This window comes from Perissodus microlepis, chromosome 11 (assembly GCF_051167445.1).
Source record: "Perissodus microlepis isolate ML-2025 ecotype Zambia chromosome 11, ASM5116744v1, whole genome shotgun sequence".
In the NCBI taxonomy this organism is placed as follows: Eukaryota; Metazoa; Chordata; class Actinopteri; order Cichliformes; family Cichlidae; genus Perissodus; species Perissodus microlepis.
Genome location: NC_140471.1, coordinates 35,734,165 through 35,757,805, shown reverse-complemented (window position 1 = coordinate 35,757,805; position 23,641 = coordinate 35,734,165). Strand labels below are relative to the sequence as shown.

At 40.4% G+C, this 23,641-nt stretch overlaps 1 protein-coding gene across 2 annotated transcripts; it reads left to right on the top strand.

Moving 5' to 3' along the window:
• Positions 1-1,400: 1,400 nt before the first annotated feature.
• LOC146378421 (NACHT, LRR and PYD domains-containing protein 3-like) lies at positions 1,401-23,641 on the top strand. Of its 2 annotated transcripts, XM_084944444.1 has the most exons (12): positions 1,401-1,736; positions 3,609-3,709; positions 4,270-4,380; positions 10,958-11,068; positions 12,565-12,622; positions 12,838-13,060; positions 13,234-15,022; positions 15,909-16,082; positions 16,390-16,563; positions 18,876-19,049; positions 19,650-19,696; positions 22,463-23,641. In XM_084944444.1, the coding sequence occupies exons 1-12, from the start codon at positions 1,662-1,664 to the stop codon at positions 23,002-23,004; spliced, it is 3,579 nt and encodes a 1,192-aa protein (XP_084800570.1). In that variant the 5' UTR covers positions 1,401-1,661; the 3' UTR covers positions 23,005-23,641. The 2 variants fall into 2 exon arrangements, with proteins under 2 accessions (XP_084800570.1, XP_084800571.1); XM_084944445.1 differs by having other exon boundaries at positions 1,418-1,491; positions 3,609-4,380.

The window sequence follows — 23,641 nt, the reverse complement described above, 5'->3', positions numbered from 1 at the left end:
AAACACTTTTTTGGCCTAAAATTCAGGAGTGAAAATGTGTTTGAATCGTTTCAGGTTTGAATGAAGAACTAAGCAAAAATTTAAAACATCATTTTCAGCTTCAGTGAAGTATGGAGCTTTGTGTCTGTGAGGATGAGCAAAAATGGGCAAGTGTCAAGTATTTCTTTTCCAGTATAAATATTTATTGCACTTATTAACTGCACATCAACTTCGTAATAGTTGAGACTGAACATAAAAACAATAAATAAACATAAAAACAACAAATGTCTCACGTTTTGTGGTTGCTGCAAAATGTTGTAGTGCTTGAAATTCCGTCTCCACCGTTGCTCGACACTGCGTGTATAGAGCAGGTAGTGCAACAATAGAAAAATAGTTGCGGGACGGCACTGTGTAGCGTTTGTCTAGGGTGTTGATCATTTTCCTAAATCCCTCGTTTTGCACAGTGTTGATGGAGCCATATCTTTGGTCAGGTGATAAGTGATAGCCTCCGTAATTTCTTTGTGCCTGCGGGAGTTCGACGTGTATAGGGAAGCGCTGTATAAGGTTCCCGTTATTGATGTTTGGGTGGTTGACCGGGACGGATTTTCTCCTGTCACTTTCTCATCATCCCTGACCTGCTCTCCGTTGTTTTTTCCCTGCTAATTTTAGCATCACACGGCACAGCTTCTGTATCACGTGGTATAAGGCTCCGCCCTTGTCATTTGTTGAGCAGGAAGAGTGAGCGCTTGTTTTCATGCAGATTACGTCCCGGATCAAAATGCGGTACAATCGTCGTCGTCTTTTTTTTTTTTAAATCGTTGTCATTTGGAAATGAGATCGCACATAAGTATGAATCGAGATCGCGATTTTCTAACGATTAATCGTGCAGCCCTAGTGTGCACTATGTGCTTCGAATATTGTGTGTACTTTTTGTTTTATACAGTTGTCAGCCAGGCATCTAACTATGAAAAAATTACACTCCAAAAGACCCCGGGCTTCTGACAAAACAACCCGGGCTTAAGCCCAGTAAGCCACCCCCACGCTCCGCCCCTGGTGCTCAGCACCCCCAAAGCTCTGATCCTAGAATCGCCCCTGGTGTGAGCTACACTCAAACCTTCTGGTGAAATGCTGCCACCTGGTGGTGAAAGTCTTTTTCCAAATGAAACCAAGCTGCAGCTGAAAACTCAGCAGCAGTAAAACATGACAGAGTCACACTTTTAAACTCCATTGCCACTGTTTTATATTAACAAAAGTGTCAAATACATAAAGCCCCACAGAAAGGCGCCGTCTGGGGGGCTTTTTATATTTTACACTGTTTTGTTTGTTGGTCTTCACATTCAACATCACTGTGCCCTCCCCGTCCATTTTCAACCACAATGGTAATTTTTGTTACGCTCCGCCCCTCCCCTTGACACACGGCAACAACGCAAAACAAGGAAGTACTGTGACAAGGAGCTGCCATTGCTGTCGTCCAAGGCAGTTATTAACATTCAGCACAGTGGCATTTGTATAGTAAGTATGTCGTGCAGAGGGCGGTACATTAATTTAAAAAAGTGAATGAAATAAGACTTTAAGGTTACATTTGGAGTTTGTCTGTGTGCAGCATTTACTCTGCTTACCAGCTGAGTCCAAAAAGAAAGAAACGAAAGTAAAAACAACAAAACTGCGCAACAAGAGTTTTAATGTTTCGCGTCAGCGCTCAGCTTCGTTTAGTTAAATATCAATTAAAGCGACGTTCAACACGGAAAGGCATTAAGGTAAGGGGGAGGTTTTTGTCTTGTCCTTGCTCCATTTCAGGATACGGGCCTTTCACCCGTACCCCTGTTTGCACTGCCTGACACTAAAGGCAGTCAGTCAGGGACTGGAACGCCTACCTCAGGTCTCTTGACCCGCATTATTAAACAGTATCCCGATTTTTTTTTTTTAAAATAAGCGAATCTAGTTTTTTTTTTTTTTTTTAATGATAGCTTCAGTTATGAAGCTATCATTAAAGTAGAAAATGTGAATAAATGAGACCATTAAAAACAAACCCTGCTTCTATTTGTTGTTGTGAGAATTTGTGAAAAATACATTCTGATCACATAAACGTCATAGTTTCCATATGTTCATGTTCTTTATATTTTACACTACCGGGCAGCTTTTTGCCCCATGTTTAGTTTCCTAGGATCTGTGCAGCTTTTTTTTTATCGCACCTAGCCATTTCCATAAACATTGTTTTTCATTCAAACATTTAATTAATTTATTTCAGCCTAGAGTACATCTGGTCAGTGCACTGTCTTTGGTGTATCTTATTGTGGCCGTCCTTTTCTCGAAGGATGTTACATATTCTGCAATTCAGTTATTTCTTGTCTGAATATGAAATTTGCCTGACTGTGTTTGATGGTTTCATGGAGAATCTTGTAGCTTTAGTATAACAGTATACTTTAATGTAATTAAAGGAGGATTGCATTTTTATTTCTGTTCAGATTTCAGATCACCATGATAGCCTGCTATTCGGCCTTTCCGCCGTCATATCCAGAGTCTTGTCTGTGCCCCTTTAGTTCTCCCTGTTCTGGGACAAAAGCTTTTCCCCAGATTTGTTCTGTGTCACTGGGCAGAACATTTTCCACAGATCAGACTGCATTAACAGACTTTTCTTCAGTTAGTTATGGTTGCAGGTTCAGTTAAGTTGTGTGTTATTCAGATGGTATCAGTGCAAGTCAAATTAGAGATAACTTATTTGTAAAGATGCAGCTATTTCGCAACTTGGTGTAATCTGTAATCTCAGCTCGTCTCTTTACTTCACCCTTCAGCAGTACAGTCATGCATATTTTGAAATGTTCACTCATTGGAAACCCCACAGGTGTAACTCCAGGACACATTTGTTTTAGCTATCATCACTTTGTACTGAAACAAACGCTGCATCTCACATTCTCTCTCAAACACACACACTGTAATTGCACAAATAATGTCAGGAGTATAGACACGTTTTTGTAAGCTTCTGCAATAACCTTTGAGCCTTGTTACAGTAACAAAACTTCTGAGTTGTCTGTATCAAAGGTACTCATGACCGAAGCCCCGAGCGTAAGTAATATATTTCCCAGCGTGCTCCTCTGCCATAATTTCAAAAAAGGTGTGTAATTTAATCATTAAAGTGTAAAATGTTGATATAAATATAATGTACACACTGTGTACTGAATAAATAAAGTTAAGCTTTGGTTCATAAAATAGAATCATGGCTTAAATGTTAATGTAAATAAGTTTAATGTAACAAGGTCACAGCTGCCCTCTGTCAGTGCGCCCCAGGGCAGCTGTGGCTACAATGTAGCTTCCCATCACCAGTGTGTGAATGTGTGTGTGAATGGGTGAATGAGTGAATGAGTGAATGTAGTGTAAAGCGCTATACAAATACAGGCCATTTACCATTTACCAAGGCAAAAATGTGCATTCCATGTGATGTGAAGGGCCCATCTGATAGTCATGTTCAGTGGGCCTCTCCTATCTCCTGGGCTCACCGGCTTTGGCCTAGCTGCCCTATAAAAAGCTATGGTTTTGGGAAAGCCTGTTTCAAAGTGAAGTTTATTTATTCATATGACCCACAAGTGTGCTGTGCTTTCTGCTTTGTTTCTTTCTTTCTTTTTTTTTATTAGAGGCAAACACGTGAATCTCCACAAAAAAACGGACCGAACCGAAGAATTTCAAAGAGGAAAAGTGAGGATCTGTCCACACCACACCACATGGAGGCGAGCATGTGAGTGAACTGTCACTGAAATCTTTAAAACAGTTTTCAAAAGTGTAGGAGCCATAACTGAATGTATTGGATTTTGACGATCACTGGGTTTTCATTTGTTTGGTTGTTATGGTGATGTGTAACGGGAGTCACGTGGGTGCTAGCGGTGACATTAAGAGGGCGTTGTCAGTCTGTCATTCACTGGTTTGATTTTGACAGAGAGGAGGGCTCTGTCAAAAGGAGCCAATCACATTACTCTGTAAACTCTCAAAGCACTTTAATAAACAAGCAAGCAATTCCACCTCTCGAATTATTGCGTAAAGTTGACTGCGTGTCAGGCAAATAGGCAGGCTCCATCCCTGGCCTCTAACGACTGTGGAAGTCGCTACAAAAAGGTAGGAGAAACCTTTTTTTGGAACGGCTAATAGAGAAATTCAAACGCAGGACACAGAAGCTAAAGTGAAGCTTAAGAAGGCATGACGATGTTATCAGGGGTTAGTTAGTTAGTGCTAATGAATGTGAAAGCCTGCACTTTTTTCCAGGCCCTACTAAACATGGTGGTGTTGTGTTCTGGGTTCCAGGGATCAGGCAACAGCTGGGTCTCTGTGTCCCAGTGAACTGTCCATGAAGAGTAACGTGTCCATGGACATTCCTTCACAGCTGAGTGGAGGAGAATCTCCGACTCATAGAAGGTAAGAGACAAAATGTGACTCAATAAAAAGGAAAAATAATCTTCTTTTTTTGTCTCACACTAAATTTCAGGACTCAAAATATTCTTGATTTCTATTCTTTTTTTTCATCAGGCCAACCAGTGTAGTTATATTTACTGACTGTATGGTGTGCTGCACTTAATAACTTGTGGAAAAACAAACCTGAATGAATTTGTGACACTACCTTGAGTATTTCCATGCCTGTGAATGTGCAAGTCTTTGCAGATATAAAATTCATCACCAAATAAAGCCTGTTCGAACAAAACTCTCCAAACAGCTGGTGCCTTTAGGTGATGCTGCACCAGTTACACACATGGTCTTTGAGGGACTAGTGTGGTTGTGCTTTAGTTCTATCCGCTGTTGTTCACATGTTGTAGCTATTTACAGTCGGGTTAGTCCTCAGCGGCACTGCAGCATGTGATAATTAGTGTGGATGCTGATTAAGCATCCACAGTATTGTCCTCCAAATCTTTATTCTATTTTCTTTATAAATATTATCTATTCCATACGTTTTTTTGTACTCTAACTATTTGAACACCATTCAACTTAGAAAAAACATTCAACCACTGTTAGATTCCTCTTCTTTTGGACATTATTGCTTGTATTTTTCGTATTTTTAACTTTTATATTTTTGAAATTATTCAGCTTTATTCAACTAAAATTTCCCATGTATTTCAATGGGAGAATCTTCAAATTCTCATTCAACTTACTCATCTTTCAACTGTATCTACTTCATCATACGTTGACCTAGAGCCACCATTCAAACTTTAAAACAAAGCCAAGACATTGAACTTGTATTTATCTTTTCAATATCTATTATACTTTTTCTTCAGTTCCAGTTTAAGTTTCATGATGTTTTTTCACCTGTTTCAGAGTTTATAATGGGTGTGTATGGGACGGAATGTTGGAGGTTAGAGTGAGACAGCTCAACTGCTAGAGTGGGAGCAGGGGAAAAATTTATCTTTATCTCTATCTCTTTAAACTGCTGCTGTGTCCAAAGCGTTCGGTCTACAGCGATCATTTTACCCTCAAAACGTAGCCATCGTTGCCCTCTGTCATCCAATGTTATTGTTATTGTAGTAGATGTTATGGTTCTTTCATAAATGTCACCAATTAACAGCCTCCTCCCTGCAGCTCTTCCACAGTCCAATGTTAAAATGGCTCTTAAAATTCATGTGAAAATCAGACGTACAGGCTGTCTTTACACCGTCACCACGTCCATATAATAAACTCCACAGGCATGACAACTGAGAATTCTGTAGACTGGACATTGCTGGCACTCACGGTGAAAGAATTTTGTCAATACAAGTTGTAGTTTTTTCTTGGGAAGCATTTGTTTTCGAGGTCACTTTTCTCTTTATTTAAAGCAGCAGAAGAGAGGCGCATGTCTGTGTGTGTGGTGCCACTGGCTGGACTCGCTATCCGGTCTTTAAGTGATGTAACTCCAGCCCAGCCCAGCAGCAGTATATTAATGACTAACCTCGTATTGTGGATGGATTATCTCAGTTGTTCTCCTGCTGAAGTTTGGTCCGTTTACAGCATCCTGCCATGTGATTGCATTTGTCTCTAACCATCAGAAACCCTCACGTTAACTTTTGTCGTGTGGAAAAAAGTTAGCGTTCATCCTCCAGCTTCACTGTGTTTATGTTATGCTAACATAGCTCTGTCGCTAGCGATCACGTAGCACATCATTATATACCAGCTAGCTCAACTTCAGTAACCCTGCAAACGTCACTGCTGTTTACTTTTCTGTCTTCATTTATCTTGGAAGTGACAGCAGAGCTGTACGTCTTAATTTGTTTCAGAAATCTCTCAGTCAGGACAGCCTATATTATATTTAGATGGAAACTAGTGAGCTAACTCCTTGGTAACTTCTAACTCCGTTAAGTTTAATAAATTCTGTTTTCATGGATGCCTGCAGCATGCAGTGTTCGTTTGACTTATGGACCTGCAGCGGAGTTTGGGCCCAGACATGGCTAATGACGTCAGACTTAGAGAGCGGATAGCAACCAGGCTCACACCTGCCTGCTTAACGAGCTCTGTCTGTCACTCTGCCAAGATTAATCTTAAAAACTTCTGTTTCAACTGGTGCTGTGTGCACAGTGTTTGCTCTACAGCCATAATTTTACCCTCAAAACGTAGCCACCGTTGTTCTCTTTCCAACAGCATGTCTTTCAAAGCTCAGAGATGTAAACTTTTTGAACTGTGTCAATCCAAGTGAAGGGAGTACCTTTTAACTGACCCATAGAGATACATTGTATTTTTAGTCAGGAGTTTGTCTCAACAGCAGGAATGACCCCATTTTTTGAATTTTTTCCTGTGGCCAAATTTCTGACAACAGGAACATAAAGAACACACTGTTGTGACATGTTTAGCCGCATGTTCTCCTTAAATTGCTGGCTGTCTGAGTGGTGTCCCAGAAATGATGTGGGCTTCATAGATAATTGGCAAACCTTCTGGAGGAAACCTGGTCTTGTTAGGAGAGACGGCATCCATCCCACTTTGGATGGAGCAGCTCTCATTTCTAGAAATATGGACAAATTTATTAAACCGCCCAAAATATGACTATCCAGAGTTGGGACCAGGAAGCAGAGTTGCAGTCTTACACGCCTCTCTGCAGCTTCTCTCCTCCTGCTACCCCCCAAAAACCCATCTCCATAGAGACTGTGTCAGCTCCCAAACAGACAAAAAACAAACTAAAAACCAGCAACAAACAACTTAAACATAAACAATCACAAAGAAAGAACAGTACAGTATCCACATCTGAACCAAAGAGTAAAACAGTGAAATGTGGATTATTAAATATTAGGTCTCTCTCCTCCAAGTCTCTGTTAGTACATGACTTAATAATTGATCAACAAATTGATTTACTCTGCCTTACAGAAACCTGGTTGCAGCAGGATGATTATGTTAGTTTAAATGAATCAACACCCCCGAGTCATTCTAACTACCAGAAACCTCGAAGCACAGGCCGAGGGGGAGGTGTGGCAGCAATTTTTCACACCAGCCTATTAATTAATGAAAGACCAAGACAGACTTTTAATTCATTTGAAAGCCTGATGCTTAACATTGTCCACCCCAGCTGTGAAACTCAGAAACCAGTCTTACTTGTTATCATCTATCGTCCACCTGGGCCTTACACAGAGTTTCTGTCTGTTTTCTCAGACTTTATATCTAATTTAGTTCTGAGCTCAAATAAAATAATTATTGTGGGTGATTTTAACATCCATGTAGATGCTAAAAATGACAGCCTCAACATGGCATTTAGTCTGTTATTAGACTCAATTGGCTTCTCTCAAAATGTAAAAGAACCCACCCACCACTTTAATCACACTCTAGATCTTGTTTTAACATATGGCATAGAAACTGAACATTTAACAGTGTTTCCTGAAAACCCTCTCCTGTCTGATCATTTCCTGATAACATTTACATTTACAATAATTGATTACACAGCGGTGGAGAGTAGATTTTATCAAAGTAGATGTCTTTCTGAAAGCGCTGTAACTAAGTTTAAGAATATAATCCACCCACTGTTATCATCTTCAATGCCCTGTACCAACACAGAGCAGAGCAGCTATCTGAACGCTACCCCAACAGAGGTTGATTATCTTGTTAATAATTTCACCTCCTCACTACGTACGACTCTGGATACTGTAGCTCCAGTGAAAACTAAGGTCTCTAATCAGAAGTACCTGACTCCGTGGTATAATTCTCAAACACGTAGCCTAAAGCAGATGACTCGTAATCTGGAGAGGAAATGGCGTGTCACAAATTTAGAGGATCATCATTTAGCCTGGAGAAATAGTTTGCTGCTTTATAAGAAAGCCCTCCGCAAAGCCAGAACATCTTACTATTCATCACTGATTGAAGAAAATAAGAACAACCCCAGGTTTCTCTTCAGCACTGTAGCCAGGCTGACAAAGAGTCAGAGCTCTGTTGAGCCAACCATCCCTTTAACGTTAACTAGTAATGACTTCATGAACTTCTTCACAAATAAAATTTTTATCATTAGAGAAAAAATTACCAGTAATCATCCCACAGATGTAATATTATCTACAGCTACTCTTAGTACCATTGATGTTAAGTTAGACTCTTTTTCTCCAATTGATCTTTCTGGGTTAACTTCAATAATTACTTCCTCCAAACCATCAACGTGTCTTTTAGACCCCATTCCTACAAAACTGCTCAAAGAAGTCCTGCCATTGATTAATTCTTCGATCTTAAATATGATCAACCTATCTCTAATAATCGGCTATGTACCACAGGCCTTCAAGCTGGCTGTGGTTAAACCTTTACTCAAAAAGCATCTCTAGACCCAGCAGTCTGAGCTAATTATAGGCCAATCTCCAACCTTCCTTTCATATCAAAAATGAATTTCCTGTTAAAAGGGAGTTTTTCCTTCCCACTGTCGCCAAAGTGCTTGCTCATAGGGGGTCATATGATTGTTGGGTTTTTCTCTGTATCTATGAAGCGCCTTGAGGCGACTTTTGTTGTGATTTGGCGCTATATAAATAAAATTGAATTGAATTGAATTGTGTAGAAAAACTCCTAGGGATCCTCACAGTTCAAAAATAATTTTAACAGGAGTTAGGGTCCTTGATTTAGAAACTGTTTTTCAACAGGTACACTGAGGCAGATTTGACAGGGTTTTGCACACTGTAATAGTATATTAATAGTTAGTGTAGGCCAACTGGATTCTGATTGGCCCATTAAATTGAGGCTTATTGTTCATTGGTGGATTTCGCTTCTGCACACAGGTGGTTCAGATCTGGGCATTCAGAGTCAGTTGATGACTTTTAGAATCATCTTTTCTGACTGGATGATTAAAACTCGGATTTTTCCACATTTCAGTCATTCAGTGATTAAAAGAATATGAATTTTTAATATTCATTCAGATGTTTTATGACTCTGAATTTCCTCTTGTCATTACTCAGCTTTTTCAAATTTACATTTTAAACATGTTAAGCTACTTTCCAACTCCTTCTGCGTGAACGTCAGCTTTCAACAGTTCTGCACTTTTGTTTTCAGGTAGAAAATTCTGTATTTTTCAGCTCATTCAACATTTTTAACTTAACATTCAACAATTATTTCATTTCAGCTCAAAACATTCAGCTATCAGCATCCACACTGCAGTCTCTTCAGAAAATGCATTTTCTGGTTAAAAGCTACACTTTATATATTCTGCTGATTTGGGAAGGGAAAGGTCCTTTCACACACTTGCGCTCCACCACACGAATCCACACACCAACACGCTCGTAATCCAAAGCAGCAAAGAGAGCAGCAGGTCCAGGGAGACTGTTCACAAAGCGAGACAAATCTCAAAAGGCAAACTCATTCACGAGATATCACAAAAGCTAACACTAGCGTGTCTCATGCAATCATCCAGCGATGACAGGATCCGAACCCTCGCCTTAAATAGCCATGGAGTAATCAGCTGAGCAATTAGAGCCAGGTGCGTGGGCCAATAGCAGGAGCCCGCAGTGAGCTCTGCCCAGGCAGAGCGACAAGAGGAGAGAGAACAACCATAACAAATGTAGCCTTGCGGGGCCGGCCGGGCAGACACAGGGACCATGACATTATTAAAGTGTTCTTGTTCTGATTTAGCTTTTAGCAGTGACTCATGGTCAAAGCAGCCAGTCATCATCCTTGAATCTCTCCCCTCCTAATTATGTCCCTCCATCTATTTACTTACCATGTTAATTTCACCTTCCTCACGTCGCCACAGCTGGTGGAGCAGCAGGCTGCTGTGGCTGTGAGGCCTGGTTACTAGCTGTTACTTGGTGTTGCAGTTACTACTGTTCACAGTGCAGGAGCTAACAGCAGCTAAAATGTGGTTAATTTGACACATGTTGTTGCATCTATTGTTAGTTACTTTTTATAGTTTGCTCAGATTCCAGCTCTAACTTTTCTCCACCTTCTTCCACAATAAACCTTTTCTAAAAGGTGTGTGAACACACAACGAAGGTATGGGAGGGGCCTGTCTCATTAATGTACTATGATTGTACTATTGTAGGGCCTTTACCTTACAATAAAAAGTTGCTTGTGGTGACTGTTTTTGTGATTTGCCGCTGTATAAATAAAATTGAATTGAAATTAATCAGTGCATCTGTTGTATAAAATGCTGTAAGTGCTCAGGTAGAGTAAAAATGCTATGTAAGAGCCAGTCTGATCTAGGCACATTTGCAAAGGTTGCATACTCCATATCCTTTACTTTGAGTAGCTAGATTCCTACAAACAAACGTTTTGTTAGTCCTTTATTTATCCAAGTAAAAATCTCATTTCCAAGAGAGACCTGGCATCAAACACAGTGCAGTAAATCCTGCTTTAGCTCGGCTGTAAACTGGAAAAGTGTAACAGGTGTGACTCCTTGTCTTTGGTGAATATATTCACTTGATTATATTCACTCAGCAGTATTTTATTTTAATGGCCTATATCTTTAATACTGCAGCAGCGCTGGAAACAAATGCTAATTTAATGAAATACTCTGAGTATCTGTATGTTTTTTCCAGGCCCTTTAAAATGGCAGTAGAAACCAGTTTAATTGTGTTCTGGGTTCCAGGGATCAGGCAGCAGCTGGGTCTCTGTGTCCCAGTGAACTGTCCATGAAGAGTAACGTATCCATGGACATTCCTCCACAGCTGAGTGGAGGAGAATCTCTTGCTGGTAAAAGGTAAGCAGTCCAGATTAGAGTGGGAAAAAGTTCTGCTAGTGACCAATAAACTGCACTCTAATTTCTAAATAAGGACGTAGACAGTTCATTTCCGTGACCATGACCAACACGTACAAAGAGCAGCACACATAAGCAGGTTAAAGCAGAGCAGAAAGGATGATAACCAAAAGATACCAAGCAAGCTCCAGGCTGATGCAGTTGTTTCTCTTTGGAAACGTGTAGCAGTAAAAATCAAGGAGTCTTTGATATAAGAATGAACTCTAGTTGAAACAGCTGAGACCCTTAAAGGCCTCGAAGATGGAGCAACTGTTTTCTGGATTGGTCTAGCTAAGATCTAAGAGTAAATAATGTTTTATCTTCAGTGGGTCAGACGTTACAGATTTCAGAAACGTGTTATTGAAGACACTTTTTATTGTGTAATTTTTAATGTGTTTAATGTGTAAATGTCTTAATCTCTCCATTTCTATCCCATTAGTCTCTGCATTTTAGCTTGAAGACTATCACATGCCAAGCGCATTGTGAAAAACAACATGAAATTCCCAATTTTTGGCATGTGAACTTGTTGTGTAATACGCACATTGAAAACATTGTGATTTTTGCTAATTTGTCCTCACATGAACATGAAGCGATGACGAGCTCTTCCTGATGTATCTCAACAAAAAAAGATGAAACTGAGGTTCTGGATGGTCTGATTCTCAGGAGAAGGCAGGTCGAGGGTGGATTTCCTGGTCTAATCCAGGAGCTGAAGCTTTCCTACACATTTCAGGATTTTAGTGGGAGTACAGTACAGTAGATTATTGTACGATCTACTGTACAATATAAAGCGCCTTGAGGCGACTGTTGTTGTGATTTGGCGCTATATAAATAAAATTGAGTTGAATTGAATTAGTGGGACGGTTTGAGCTCTGGTTGGCAGGGTTAGGACCAAATTCCCGCACATTCTTCTCGACTGATAATGTAGTTGGTGTCAGCGTTAAGCAGCATTAAGAACAGGCGAGTCTGAAAAAGGACTTTGTTTCCTAAAAACCTACAAATGCTGATGTAATCAGTCCAGTTACAGAAAACTGCTGCTCACTTACAAAACTGCCATTAGTGTTTTATAGCACTGACAGACAGATAGTTTTACACTGGTGACTGCAGACTGTTGTTACTGGCCAAAAGTGTCTTCAGTGCTTTCTTTGTGATGTCTTTCTTGCATGCATACGCAAGAATACTGTTAAGTGAAGCTTCACTGCTCTTGATTCATTTATGTATCAACACAAAGAAGCTAAGTGAAGATGATGCTGTCCAGGTTCCAAGGTTTATTATCTGTTGGACTTGATCTGAACTGAGAGCTAAACTCAGAGAAAAGGGAATGAAAAATAGCAGTTTAAAAATTGCAATACATTCAGTAAAACAAAGTATAAAATATACCAAGTGACAAAGAAAATGTAATTGTAGCCCATTTCCGGGCAATGTGAAATCTTAATGTTGTTTTAAAATGTTTTTTTTTATAGATGCAGGTTTTCACAACTGAGTGGTCAGACTTCAAGCACTGAGAACCAGGATTTAAACGTGGGTGTCTTTCAAAGATTTTCCCCTCAGGACATAACACATTCTGTTCATGCAAAATATTTCATCTGTGCACCTTGCTGACTCATCCTATATCTAACCACAAATGTACACATTGTGGTAGGGTTTTTTGTTTTTTCCCCTACCATTTCCCCTACCATTATGCTTTAAACACATTTTTAAAAAGCAAAACTTGTTTTTAAATGTATTTATTTCAGGAATTTCAGACTGAGGTTTTAAATTTTGTCACATCAAATCTACAAAGTATTCTCACGGATCTTGACCCAAATGGAGGGCATGAAAAAGTGGCGGAAGAGAAGGTGCTGGTTGATGATGAATTGGTTCTGTCTGAAGCTTCGGCCAAAGAAGCATTTCGGCAGATTTGCTTCCACATTTTCAGGACCATGAAAAAAGAACAGTATGTTTACATCCTTGAGCAAAGTAAGAGATTGTATTTGTCTGTAACTGTTTTTGTGTTTGCACAAAAGTAATTTCTAAGAATTTGGTGTACAAGTTTTAATTCATTTTTTAAATAGACAGTACAAAATATTTATCATTACAATGAAAAAAAATCTCGAATGTCTTAAAGTTATGACTATTTTCTATCCTCTCAGAGTATTATGGATCACTCATCATGTACCAGCTCAAACTTAAGCGTCATATGCAGCTGAAATATAAGGACATGGCTGAAGGGATACCAAATCAAGGAAATGCCACTGCTTTCAACAAAATCTATACAGAAATCTATGTGCTTGAAGGAGACATGGGCGAAATCAACACTGAACATGAAGTGAGGCAAATTGAGATTGCTACCAACCGACCAAGGCCTGTGGACCAAGGATCTATCAAGGGTGGGGACATCTTCAAGCCCTTATCCAAACAAGGGAAACCCATCAGAACGGTGCTCACCAAGGGCATAGCAGGCATCGGTAAAACTGTGTTGGCACAGAAGTTCATGCTGGACTGGTCAGAGGAGAAGGCCAATCAGGACATCCAGCTCCTATTCTCACTTCCTTTCAGGGAACTGAATTTGCTCAGAAGTCAAAGCTACAGCTTGATGGAGCTCCTGTGTGAGTTCTCCTCAGACCTGAAAGATTCTGGAATCAGAGACCTGAACCTCTACAAAGTTCTGTTTGTCTTGGATGGTCTGGATGAGTGCAGACTCCAGCTAGATTTCAGCGGCAATGAGAAATGTTGTGATTCTTCACAGACAGTTTCAGTGGATGTTCTGCTGACAAACCTCATTGCCGGTAACCTGCTACCCAAAGCCTGCGTGTGGATAACTACCCGACCAGCTGCAGCCAGCTGCATCCCTCCACGGTATGTAGACCGGGTGACAGAGATAAGAGGCTTTGGCAACCTTCAGAAGGAACTGTACTTCCACAAGAGGATTGAAGATGAAAACTTAGCTAGGAGAGTTGTTACTCACATCAAGTCAACGAGAAGCCTGTACATCATGTGCCATGTTCCGGTGTTTTGCTGGATTTCCTCGATTGTCCTTGGAAAGATGTGTTCCAGTGCAGCAGGAGGGAAAATGCCCAAGACGTTGACTCAGATGTACATCCACTTTGTGACACATCAGACCAAACAGATGTATGCCAAGTACTCTGAGGAGCAACAACTGGACACCCAGGAGAGTAACCGAGTAATCATGTCACTTGGGAAGTTGGCCTTCCAGCAGTTGGAGAAGGGCAACCTGATTTTCTATGAGGATGATCTTAGAGACTGTGGTATTGATGTGAAAGAAGCTTCAGTGTATTCAGGAGTATGCACTCAGGTGTTCAGGGAAGAATCTGTGATGCAGCAGAAAGTCTTCTGCTTCATCCACCTCTCTGTCCAAGAGTTTCTGGCAGCTTTATTTGTGCATGTGATGTATAAAACCAGCGGTGTAAACCTGATGACTGAAAAACCCGAACAGTCCAGAACAAAGTCAGCATCCAAACTGCACAAAGCTGCAGTGGACAAAGCCTTACAAAGTGACAGCGGTCACCTGGATCTCTTCCTGCGATTCCTCCTGGGACTGTCTCTGGAATCCAATCAGGTCCTGCTCAGAGAACTGAAGATAGAGATAAAACCTTGCGGACCCTCCCAAAGTCACGAGGAAACAATTGAGTACATCAAGGAGAAAATTAGGCAGACTTCACATCCTGACAGGTGTATAAATCTGTTCCACTGCCTGAATGAGTTAAACTACCATTGTCTGTTGGAGGAGATCCACAACTACTTAAACTCGGGCCAAGACCCAACAATGATCAAATTTTCTGCAGTTCAGTGGGCAACACTGGTCTTTGTGTTGCTGACATCACAAGAAGAGCTCGAGCTGTTTGAACTTAAGAAATACTCCAGAAGTGAAGAAGGGCTCATGAGGCTCCTTCCAGTCCTTAAAGCATCACGCTCAGCAATGCAAGTATCTCTCGAATTTAGATTTCACTCACACCTGGGCTGTGTGATAAATAGCCTCAAAATAATTTCATGATATTTCAAGGACAATAACAAACTTGGTAACAACTTATCATTTACCAGAACAGAAAAACTGTTTGGGAGGCTACACTTTTCTACTTCAAATTGATTGTAATGTTATTTTCTAATATAGCGGTCCCCAACCCACGGCCAATGGACTGGTATCGGTCCGTGAGTCGTTTGGTACCTGGCCCCGAGAGTTGAGGCTCGGGTGTCAAATTTCAGGGTTTTTATCATTAACTCAGTTTCCCTGGGTCTTTTCCTGTGCTGTAGTTGTGCGTCTTATTTTGAAAGAAATATTTACGCGTTACCATAGCGAGCAGAGAGCATTAAGGGGCGGAGAGGAGGATGTTACTCTTAATGTTGTTGGCGTGTTTTAGGAGGACGCTGCTAATAAAGTTACACAATTCCACAGTGAATTTGAGTTTATTTTTATATTTCCAAAATACCACAGTTTTTGTCTCGGTTGTATCATTTTATTTTGTTGTATTTATCCGCCACACCTTAAAGGCTGGTCCGTGAAAATATTGTCTGACATTAAACCGTCCGTGGTGCAAAAAAAGGTTGGGGACCACTGGTCTAATTGACACCTCCAAGGCAATTAAGTCAGGCAATTAACATTATTCAGCATACCTGTGAGTGGCCACGTTAGGACTCATGTAAGTTTTCATTTTTAGTGCAAAGTTGAACTTTGATTCAGGCTAAAGTATAGGCAGCTTTGAGTGTTTACCCCTTCATATTATGTGTCAGATGGAAACATTTCAATTAAAAATGTACATTTTGAAATGTTTTGTATAGTTTCAATCATGTTTGTCATTCTGTTTCTCAGGTTAAATGACTGCAGTCTCACCCCACACTGCTGTCATGCGCTATCCTCCACTCTCACCTCATCATCCTCAGAACTGTTGGACTTAAATTTAAATGACAACAGCTTGCAGGACTTGGGCGTCGAGATACTCTGCAGCGGACTCCAGAGCCCACGCTGCAGGCTGCAGACACTGAGGTGATCGAGTCTTGGATTTGTGTGTACTTCTGAATTTGAGATGATTTAAATACTAAAGAGTAAAAATAATTTTGTAAGGTGTTTCTTTTTCTATTCAGACTTTTTTTTTCCTGTATAGTCTCCAGTTTTAAACATTTTATTACTGATCATTCAATATTTTGAGTTTTGCATTTTTTTAAAAAGTATTTTGCACATAAATGAATCTTTTAATAACTCAGTCATATGTTGTACATGCACCCTTGGTCCCTGAGAGTTCTGTTCTAATGACTTTGCTATGACTTTGATGCCACCCTGTCTGCTCTTTCAGGCTGAACCGATGTCATATCACCAAGAGGGTCTGTGAGAGTCTAGCTTCTGTCCTGAGCTGTCCCTCATCACATCTTAAAGAGCTGGATCTGAGTGACAATGACATTGAAGATCTGGGAGTGCAGCTACTTTGTTTCGGTCTGGGAAAAGTAAGCTGCAAACTGGTAACACTAAGGTAAAACGACTTCAAATATAGTGGAGTGACTTTATTAGTGAGATGATCTGCTCACCAAAGTTAGATTTTTTCCTAAATAGTGACATTGATTTTTTGTAGTGTCTCATATTTAAAAGAAAAAAAAAAGCTAAAACATTTTCCCCTCATATTAGATGTTTTTAATGTTTCATGTCTTAATGTAACTTAGATAATAAGTCCTTCACTGGCTCAGCCAGTGGACTTATTTCTAGGTGAAACACTCAGGACGCACTCAGGATGAATATGTGTCTAAAATTCGGAGGATGTGATGTTTATACTCCAAGTGGCTTGATGCCTCTCTTCTTTTTCTGCTCCCAGCATCAACAAAGAGCAAGACCAGCTACCAATAGCTTAGAAATAGAGTCCACTGAAGCCAGTTTTATCTGATGAAGCCCATGGGCAGGATCAGCAGGAGGAGGGGATAGTTTACTTTTCAGGATGAAATCTGACACTGAGCTTCCTTTCTTGACTCTGGGTGAAAGAGGCCTAAGATAAGAGACTAGCCCAGAGGCCTCGAAACTAGTCGCAGACCTCCTGACAACCTTCAGTTGCTAAAAAAAATGTGTAATCCCTGAATAGTTGGCGGGTAGTTTGTGGAGGTTGCTGGCAGCACAGATGGGCAGTATCGCATTTCAATAACACGTTACTGTAATCTGATTACTTTTTCAAGTAACGAGTAAAGTAAGGGATTACTATTGCAAAAAAGTAATTAGATTACTGTTACCTTCCCGTAAGCACACTGCGTTAATAAACTGTGATTTTGTTTGTGAGAGTGTCTCATGACAACGACGTACGAGCGTGCGACATCCGTGGTAACAGACGTGTGCAGATCAACGATGGATAATATGGAGTGATGGCATTTAAAGCTTGGAAGTACTCACATTACTTTTAGTTTGATTCTGTACAAAGCGACAGAAACATCAGCGTCCGCTCTACACTCTGCATGGGAAGAAAACTTCTTTCTACAGCGAAAAATTAAACTTCAAATCTGAGTGGGCAAACCTCCACCCGCCCCACTCCTGCTAAACAGGTGACAATAGATTTAAGAGCTGCTGAGTCTTTGATTTTATTTATTTTCTGCTCTGTTTTACTTGCATCTATTTGAAAGACTGAGTGTAAACACAAAGCATTATTTTATTTTATATGCTGGAATATGCAGAAAATAGGTTTAAATGTTAAACAATTTCTTCCAGTCAAAGAGTGTTGCATATAATTAAATTTTTGCTTGATGCATAAAGTTAAAAAATTAAAACTAATAAAACAAAAAAGACTTTTACATTTGATTCAATTTTATATGATGGATTATGCAGAAAAAATTGAATTGGGCTGAAAGGTCTGTTGCTTTATTACATATTCAGGTTTTTTATCATGTTTTTACAAAGTAGCTAAGCAACTAATTACTTTTAAAAATAAATAATCAGTAAAGTAATGGGATTACATTTTGGAGAAGTAATCAGTAATTATTTACTAATAACTTTTTTCAAGTAACTTGACCAACACTGGCTGACAGTTGCCAGGTGAAATAAGACAGAGTAAATGACAAGTGCCTGCAGGCAAATCAGCGTCTTCTATGCAAACTACTGGCGACGACTGCAACCTGCTAGCGACCAAAGCCATCACAAGGAGGTTTTCAGTGCAGCACCTGTTTGAGGGCTAGTAACTGCCAGCAGCCTCTCAGCAATTGGTAAGGGAGTAGCCATTTTTCACTAGTAACTGGTGGTTACAGGATGGCCTACGTGACTGTCCAGCACATGTCCAGCACATGTCCAGCCTTGGACAGCGCTACACAGGGGCTTCATAATGGCATCCTATTGGGCTTCTTGTATTTTATGGCCTCAGGAATTCACGTCAAATCAGCAGGCACGCCCATAAAATAGTGAAGTAGAGGGCATGCTCGGGAAGAGTGCAAAGTTATCAGATTGAATTGGTTGGATGTTTGGGGTTTATTGAACACCTTTGATACCAAAAATAACTTTAAACAGGTGTGTTCTGTTTACATGCAGCAACTGTGCTCTTGTTGGGGCTTTTTGGGAAACAGGAAATTTGTAAATATAGCCACTTTTCCCTGTGTCACATACATATGTCACAGCCAACATGTGACACTTTGCCCAGTTTGATTTATAGTAAGTCTTAAATTTGTTTAGGTAGTTAACAGCGATCCCTTCATGACTCCGTGGATTATCCTCACAGTTGAAGTTGGTGGATCACCAAGACTAGCTCACACTGACTGCTTCATCAGGAACTTTGACCTTTGGTAATTGAATAATATGATATTAAATGATGTTGCTCCACAGGCTGTCATTCTGCAGCATCACAGAGAAAGGCTGTGGTTTCTTGGCTTCAGCAGTGAAGTCCAACCCATCCCACCTGAGAGAGCTGGACCTGAGATACAATCACCTCAGTGAGTCTGGAGTGAAGCTCATCTCTGAAGCTCTGGAGGAAGAACACTGTGAAAATATTAAACTCAGGTAAAAACAAACCAAACAAACATGTTTATGATGTCTTAAATGGGAGATTAAAGCCCTTCCCTGATACGAAGTTTTGTTACATTTTGAGCTTTATTTAACTGGTAACTAATTTCCGAAGCAGCACTTCCTCTTATTTTAGCAAAACCGCTAATGTTGAAACTCCTGTAATGGAAGCACAGTGCCTGCTGGTTTAACTGGGAAATGTCCAATACCATCATTATATGTTTAAGCTAGTGCTGTCAGCGTGAGGCTGGACGGTGTCAATGCATTAACAAGCTAACCGCGCTAACGCGTTAACGGAGATTTGTCGCATTAATGCAGTTATGGCGTTAATGTCATTTTAACGCTGACAGCACTAGTTTAAACAGTAAACAATATTATTTACCAAATCCCACAGAGTCAAGTAAGAAACACGCCTGCTGAGGGAGGAACGCACACTAAACAGCTCAAAGGCCAAGGGGGACAGTGAACTCAGCTCTATTATTCATATACTGATTAAAGGAGCCAAAATATTAGAATTATATTTAGCGTAAGCTTTGTTAAACTTATCTGGACATTATTATTTAGTTTGTACTGATGTGTGCCCTGTTCCCCCCACAGAGTGGACCACAATGCAGAATGCTGGTTAAAATCTGGACTGGCAAAATGTAAGTTTTGTTGTTGTGTGAGCAGGTGTGATGTGAAGCAGGAAACACAAACACATCTATCTTCCTGTTAAAAGGGAAACTCCCTTTTAACAGTTGTGCATGATGGGAACCTCTGACAGTACTGAGGTACTGCTGTTCATTACTTTATGAAGCCTTCTCCAGAAAGCTTTTTTTGCATTTTGGTAAAAGATTTCAAAAGATCTTCAAGTGGTTTAAATTAGAGATGGACCGATCTGATATTACGTATCGGTCCGATACTGACCTAAATTACTGGATCGGATATCGGAGAGAAAAGAAAAATGTAATCCGATCCATTAAATATCACAAAAGCACCTCACAAAACATGCGACATGGTGTAACTCGGCTCATAACCGTAGCATGTCGGAGTATGCATCAGGTGATAGAGCGGCTGTGGCGTGCCAGACCTCTCGGCGGTCTGGTTGAGCATTTGGAGCCTCGCTACCAAAACGGCATTTCATCTCTGAGAAAGTTATCCCAGAGAAGTAAAGCAAGTGTGTAAGTTCATCTCTGAATGTTTGTAAAGCATTGCCAGCGAATGCTGGGAGCGACTGCCTCTCTCTCTCTCTCTCCTGTTGCTGCTTCAATCATGAAACTGATCAATGATCAGCTGATCGGCTTTTCTGTCGCGAGTCCGTCTCTCTTGTTTGTTTTTGGCCCACTTTGCACCAGAAAGAGGAAACCAGCGGCTGAACAACAGCAGCACGTTTAAGCTTGATAAGCTGTTGTTAGAATTTATTTAATATTACTTTCTACACCAGGATCTTTTTCTACGTAGCTGACATAACTGTGCAGGGGCGGGTCTAGCAAAGTTTAGCCAGGGGGGGCAGGTAGGGCATTAACAGGGAAAAGGGGGCACAAAGACATACTTTTCTTTCTTATTCTCATTTAAAATGTCTAGTTTTTAATAAATAATTATCCAAATCTTACAACCGAAGTTTTCATCTGATGTAAAATGTATAGAAGTCCATTACTGTATATAGGAACTATTAATTAAATTTATAACCTAGTAAGCTATAATATGTTTTCCTTTGGGAAGGAACCATCTGTGAATTCTGCAATTCTGTTGAAGAAAGATGTTGAATCTATTTAATTATTGTAGAAAAATTATTGATTTCTGTGCATTTTTTTTTTTTTTTTACACGTGCATTAAATTAAAGTGGATTACGTCAGTTAAGCATAATGAGGCAGAGGGTTGGGGGTGGTTCCCTATTATTTATTTATTTTTTTTCTGCTAGGAGTTTGCAACCCTAATAGTTAGGTTGCTTAATATTTCCACTAAGTCCTCTTTAAAATACCAGAATAGGGAGGATGGTGCAGGTTTAAGGTTATTAGATTGATCAGTATTGCTGATCTATGAAATATTTTGGGTGCAGTGTATCTTTTGCATACAGGTATAACACAATAGCTTTAGTTTAGTTTTTTAAACTTGACTATGAACTTATACAAAATGCAGCAAGATATTTAAAAAAAAATTTTTTTTATTGATTATAAAATACGCTATATCGGATTTGTATCGGTATCGGCAAATATCCAAATTTTTGATATCTGTATCGGTATGGGACATAAAAAAGTGGTATCGTGCCATCTCTAGTTTGAATCCACTTTGAGGAAAATCATTTACAAACTGCTCCCAATTTCATCAGGACTGGGTGTGTAAAAAATTCAGCCCGAGACCAAAAGAAGTGTCCACAAACTTCATAATGTCATCCCAAGGTCTTTAGATAAGCCTGCAGCTGTCAGTTTCAGAGTTCATCTGTTTCCATATGACCAGCAAGGGGTGTGTGTCAGGTGCATCTCTTCCTCCAAACATGGCGGGTCGAATTGAGGCCAAACATGTAGTTACATGTACAGACAGGCTTGTACATGTAACTTCTTGAGCAGGGGGGCCTTGCAGGTGCTGCCAGAGTCCAATCCAGTATGGCGTAGTGTGATAGCAGTGGTCTTCTTGGTGACTGTGGTCCTACCTGCCATCGTTAACAAGGTCCTTCTGTGTAGTTCTGGGCTGATCCAGCACCTTTCACACTGTGAGGCAGGATCCCGCATGGACCTCCAGACGAAGGTTGACTGATGGTCATATTATATTTATTCCCTTTCTAAATAATCACACCAACAGTGGTCACCGTCTCACCAAGCTTCTTGCTGATGGTCTTGTAGCCCATCAGCCTTGTGTAGGTCTGCATTCCTGTCCCTGGCATTCTTTGGCAGCTCTTCGGTCTCACCCATGGTGGTGGAGAGGTTGGAATGGAGGAAATTGGTGTGCTCCATATACATAATGTGTTGATATATTAGAAGTATCTGGTTCATTGACTGATTGAAATCTGTGTGACCCATGGATTGTAATCTCGATTCAGAATTCTGGCTTGGTTGTAGGGGCACAAATACCAACTACAAGGGTTTCTCGACCCAGTAGTAAGTCACATTTGCTCGAGGATCTTATTTCACTTTCTGACACGTAAATCAGTTTAGAACGTTTATGTGTTCTTTATGTTTTTCTGGATTTTTGGTTGATATTCTGTTTCTCTCTATTAAAATGAAGCTACACAGAAATTAGAGATTGTTTATTTCTTTGTAAGTGAGCAAAATTACAAATTCAGCAGGGGGGGGTCTAATAATTATTTCCCTCACTGCAAATGAGAGCTACACAAGTTACCTTTTTTGGTCGATCCAACTTTGATCTTAGTATGTGATTTATCAAATCTGTCTCAAAAATTATATTTAATTCCTATTACCTTTTCCTGCCACCAGATGCATGTGAGCTGACACTGGATCCTAACACCGCTCATAAACTCCTCGTCCTATCTGATGGCAACCGAAAAGTCAGCCAAGGAAGGGAGGAGCAGCCATACCCTGATCACCCTGACCGGTTTGACCACTGGACCCAAGTCCTGTTCCAGCAGGGCCTTACTGGGCGCTGTTACTGGGAGGTTGAGTGGGAAGGAAACTGGGCTGGCATCGGTGTGACCTACAAGGGCATCAGTCGCAAAGGTGTAGGAAACCGCTGCGTAATAGGATACAACGAGAAGTCTTGGGGACTGCACAGTTCAGCTCATGGCTATGCCGCCTATCACGATATCAAAAGCATAGCCATCCCAGTTCCTTCATCAGGCTGCCACAGGGTGGCGGTGTATCTGGACTGGGAGGAGGGCATCCTGTGCTTCTACAGAGTTTCACCTGGAAGGTCCCTGACACACCTGCACACCTTCTTCACCAAATTCACCGAGCCTCTTTACCCTGGGTTCAGAGTGTGGGATTATGACTCCTCTCTCAGATTGTGCCAGCTGAACTAGGCTTTGGCTCGGCTTCATTAGACCACTGATACTTTTCACCAAGTAGATGTTGATGGAGGCAGAATATCATCAGTGTAACCTCAAACCTGCTCAGACACTCGACTAGCTGCTAGTAATCATCGCTGATGATTAAACCCCAATGCATTTGGTCCCTAAAATTACAAAATTGATGTGGATGTCCAAATTCTCCCAGGCCTAGTTGCATGTTTAGCTGATGTGTTTTTAATTTAAAAGATTAAAATGTGTAACTGTGCTATTCCCTCAGTTTTATCTTCAGCTGAATGACAATAAATACCTGATTGTAACACCGGCAGTGTGAGATGGTTTTGTTTTCACTGGACCATGAAGTACTCTGTATACCAAAGTATTCTAGAGTCAATGTGAGGTCTTCAAGCTTCTGGCTCATCTACAACACTTCTTTCTGTGACTGTGTACCCATCCTGTCATTTTTATGTTGACTGTCAGCTGCTTGTCTCATTTAGTCCTGAAAGACTACACAAATCTAGACATACTGTATTCCTCCCTCACTATTATTAAAACTATTATAAACCACGTTCAGGCCTATATGTGAAAAATCAGCCATGTTGATCTATAGTTTTGAAAGCGAGGTCATTAATAAAACATATCCCACAACTGA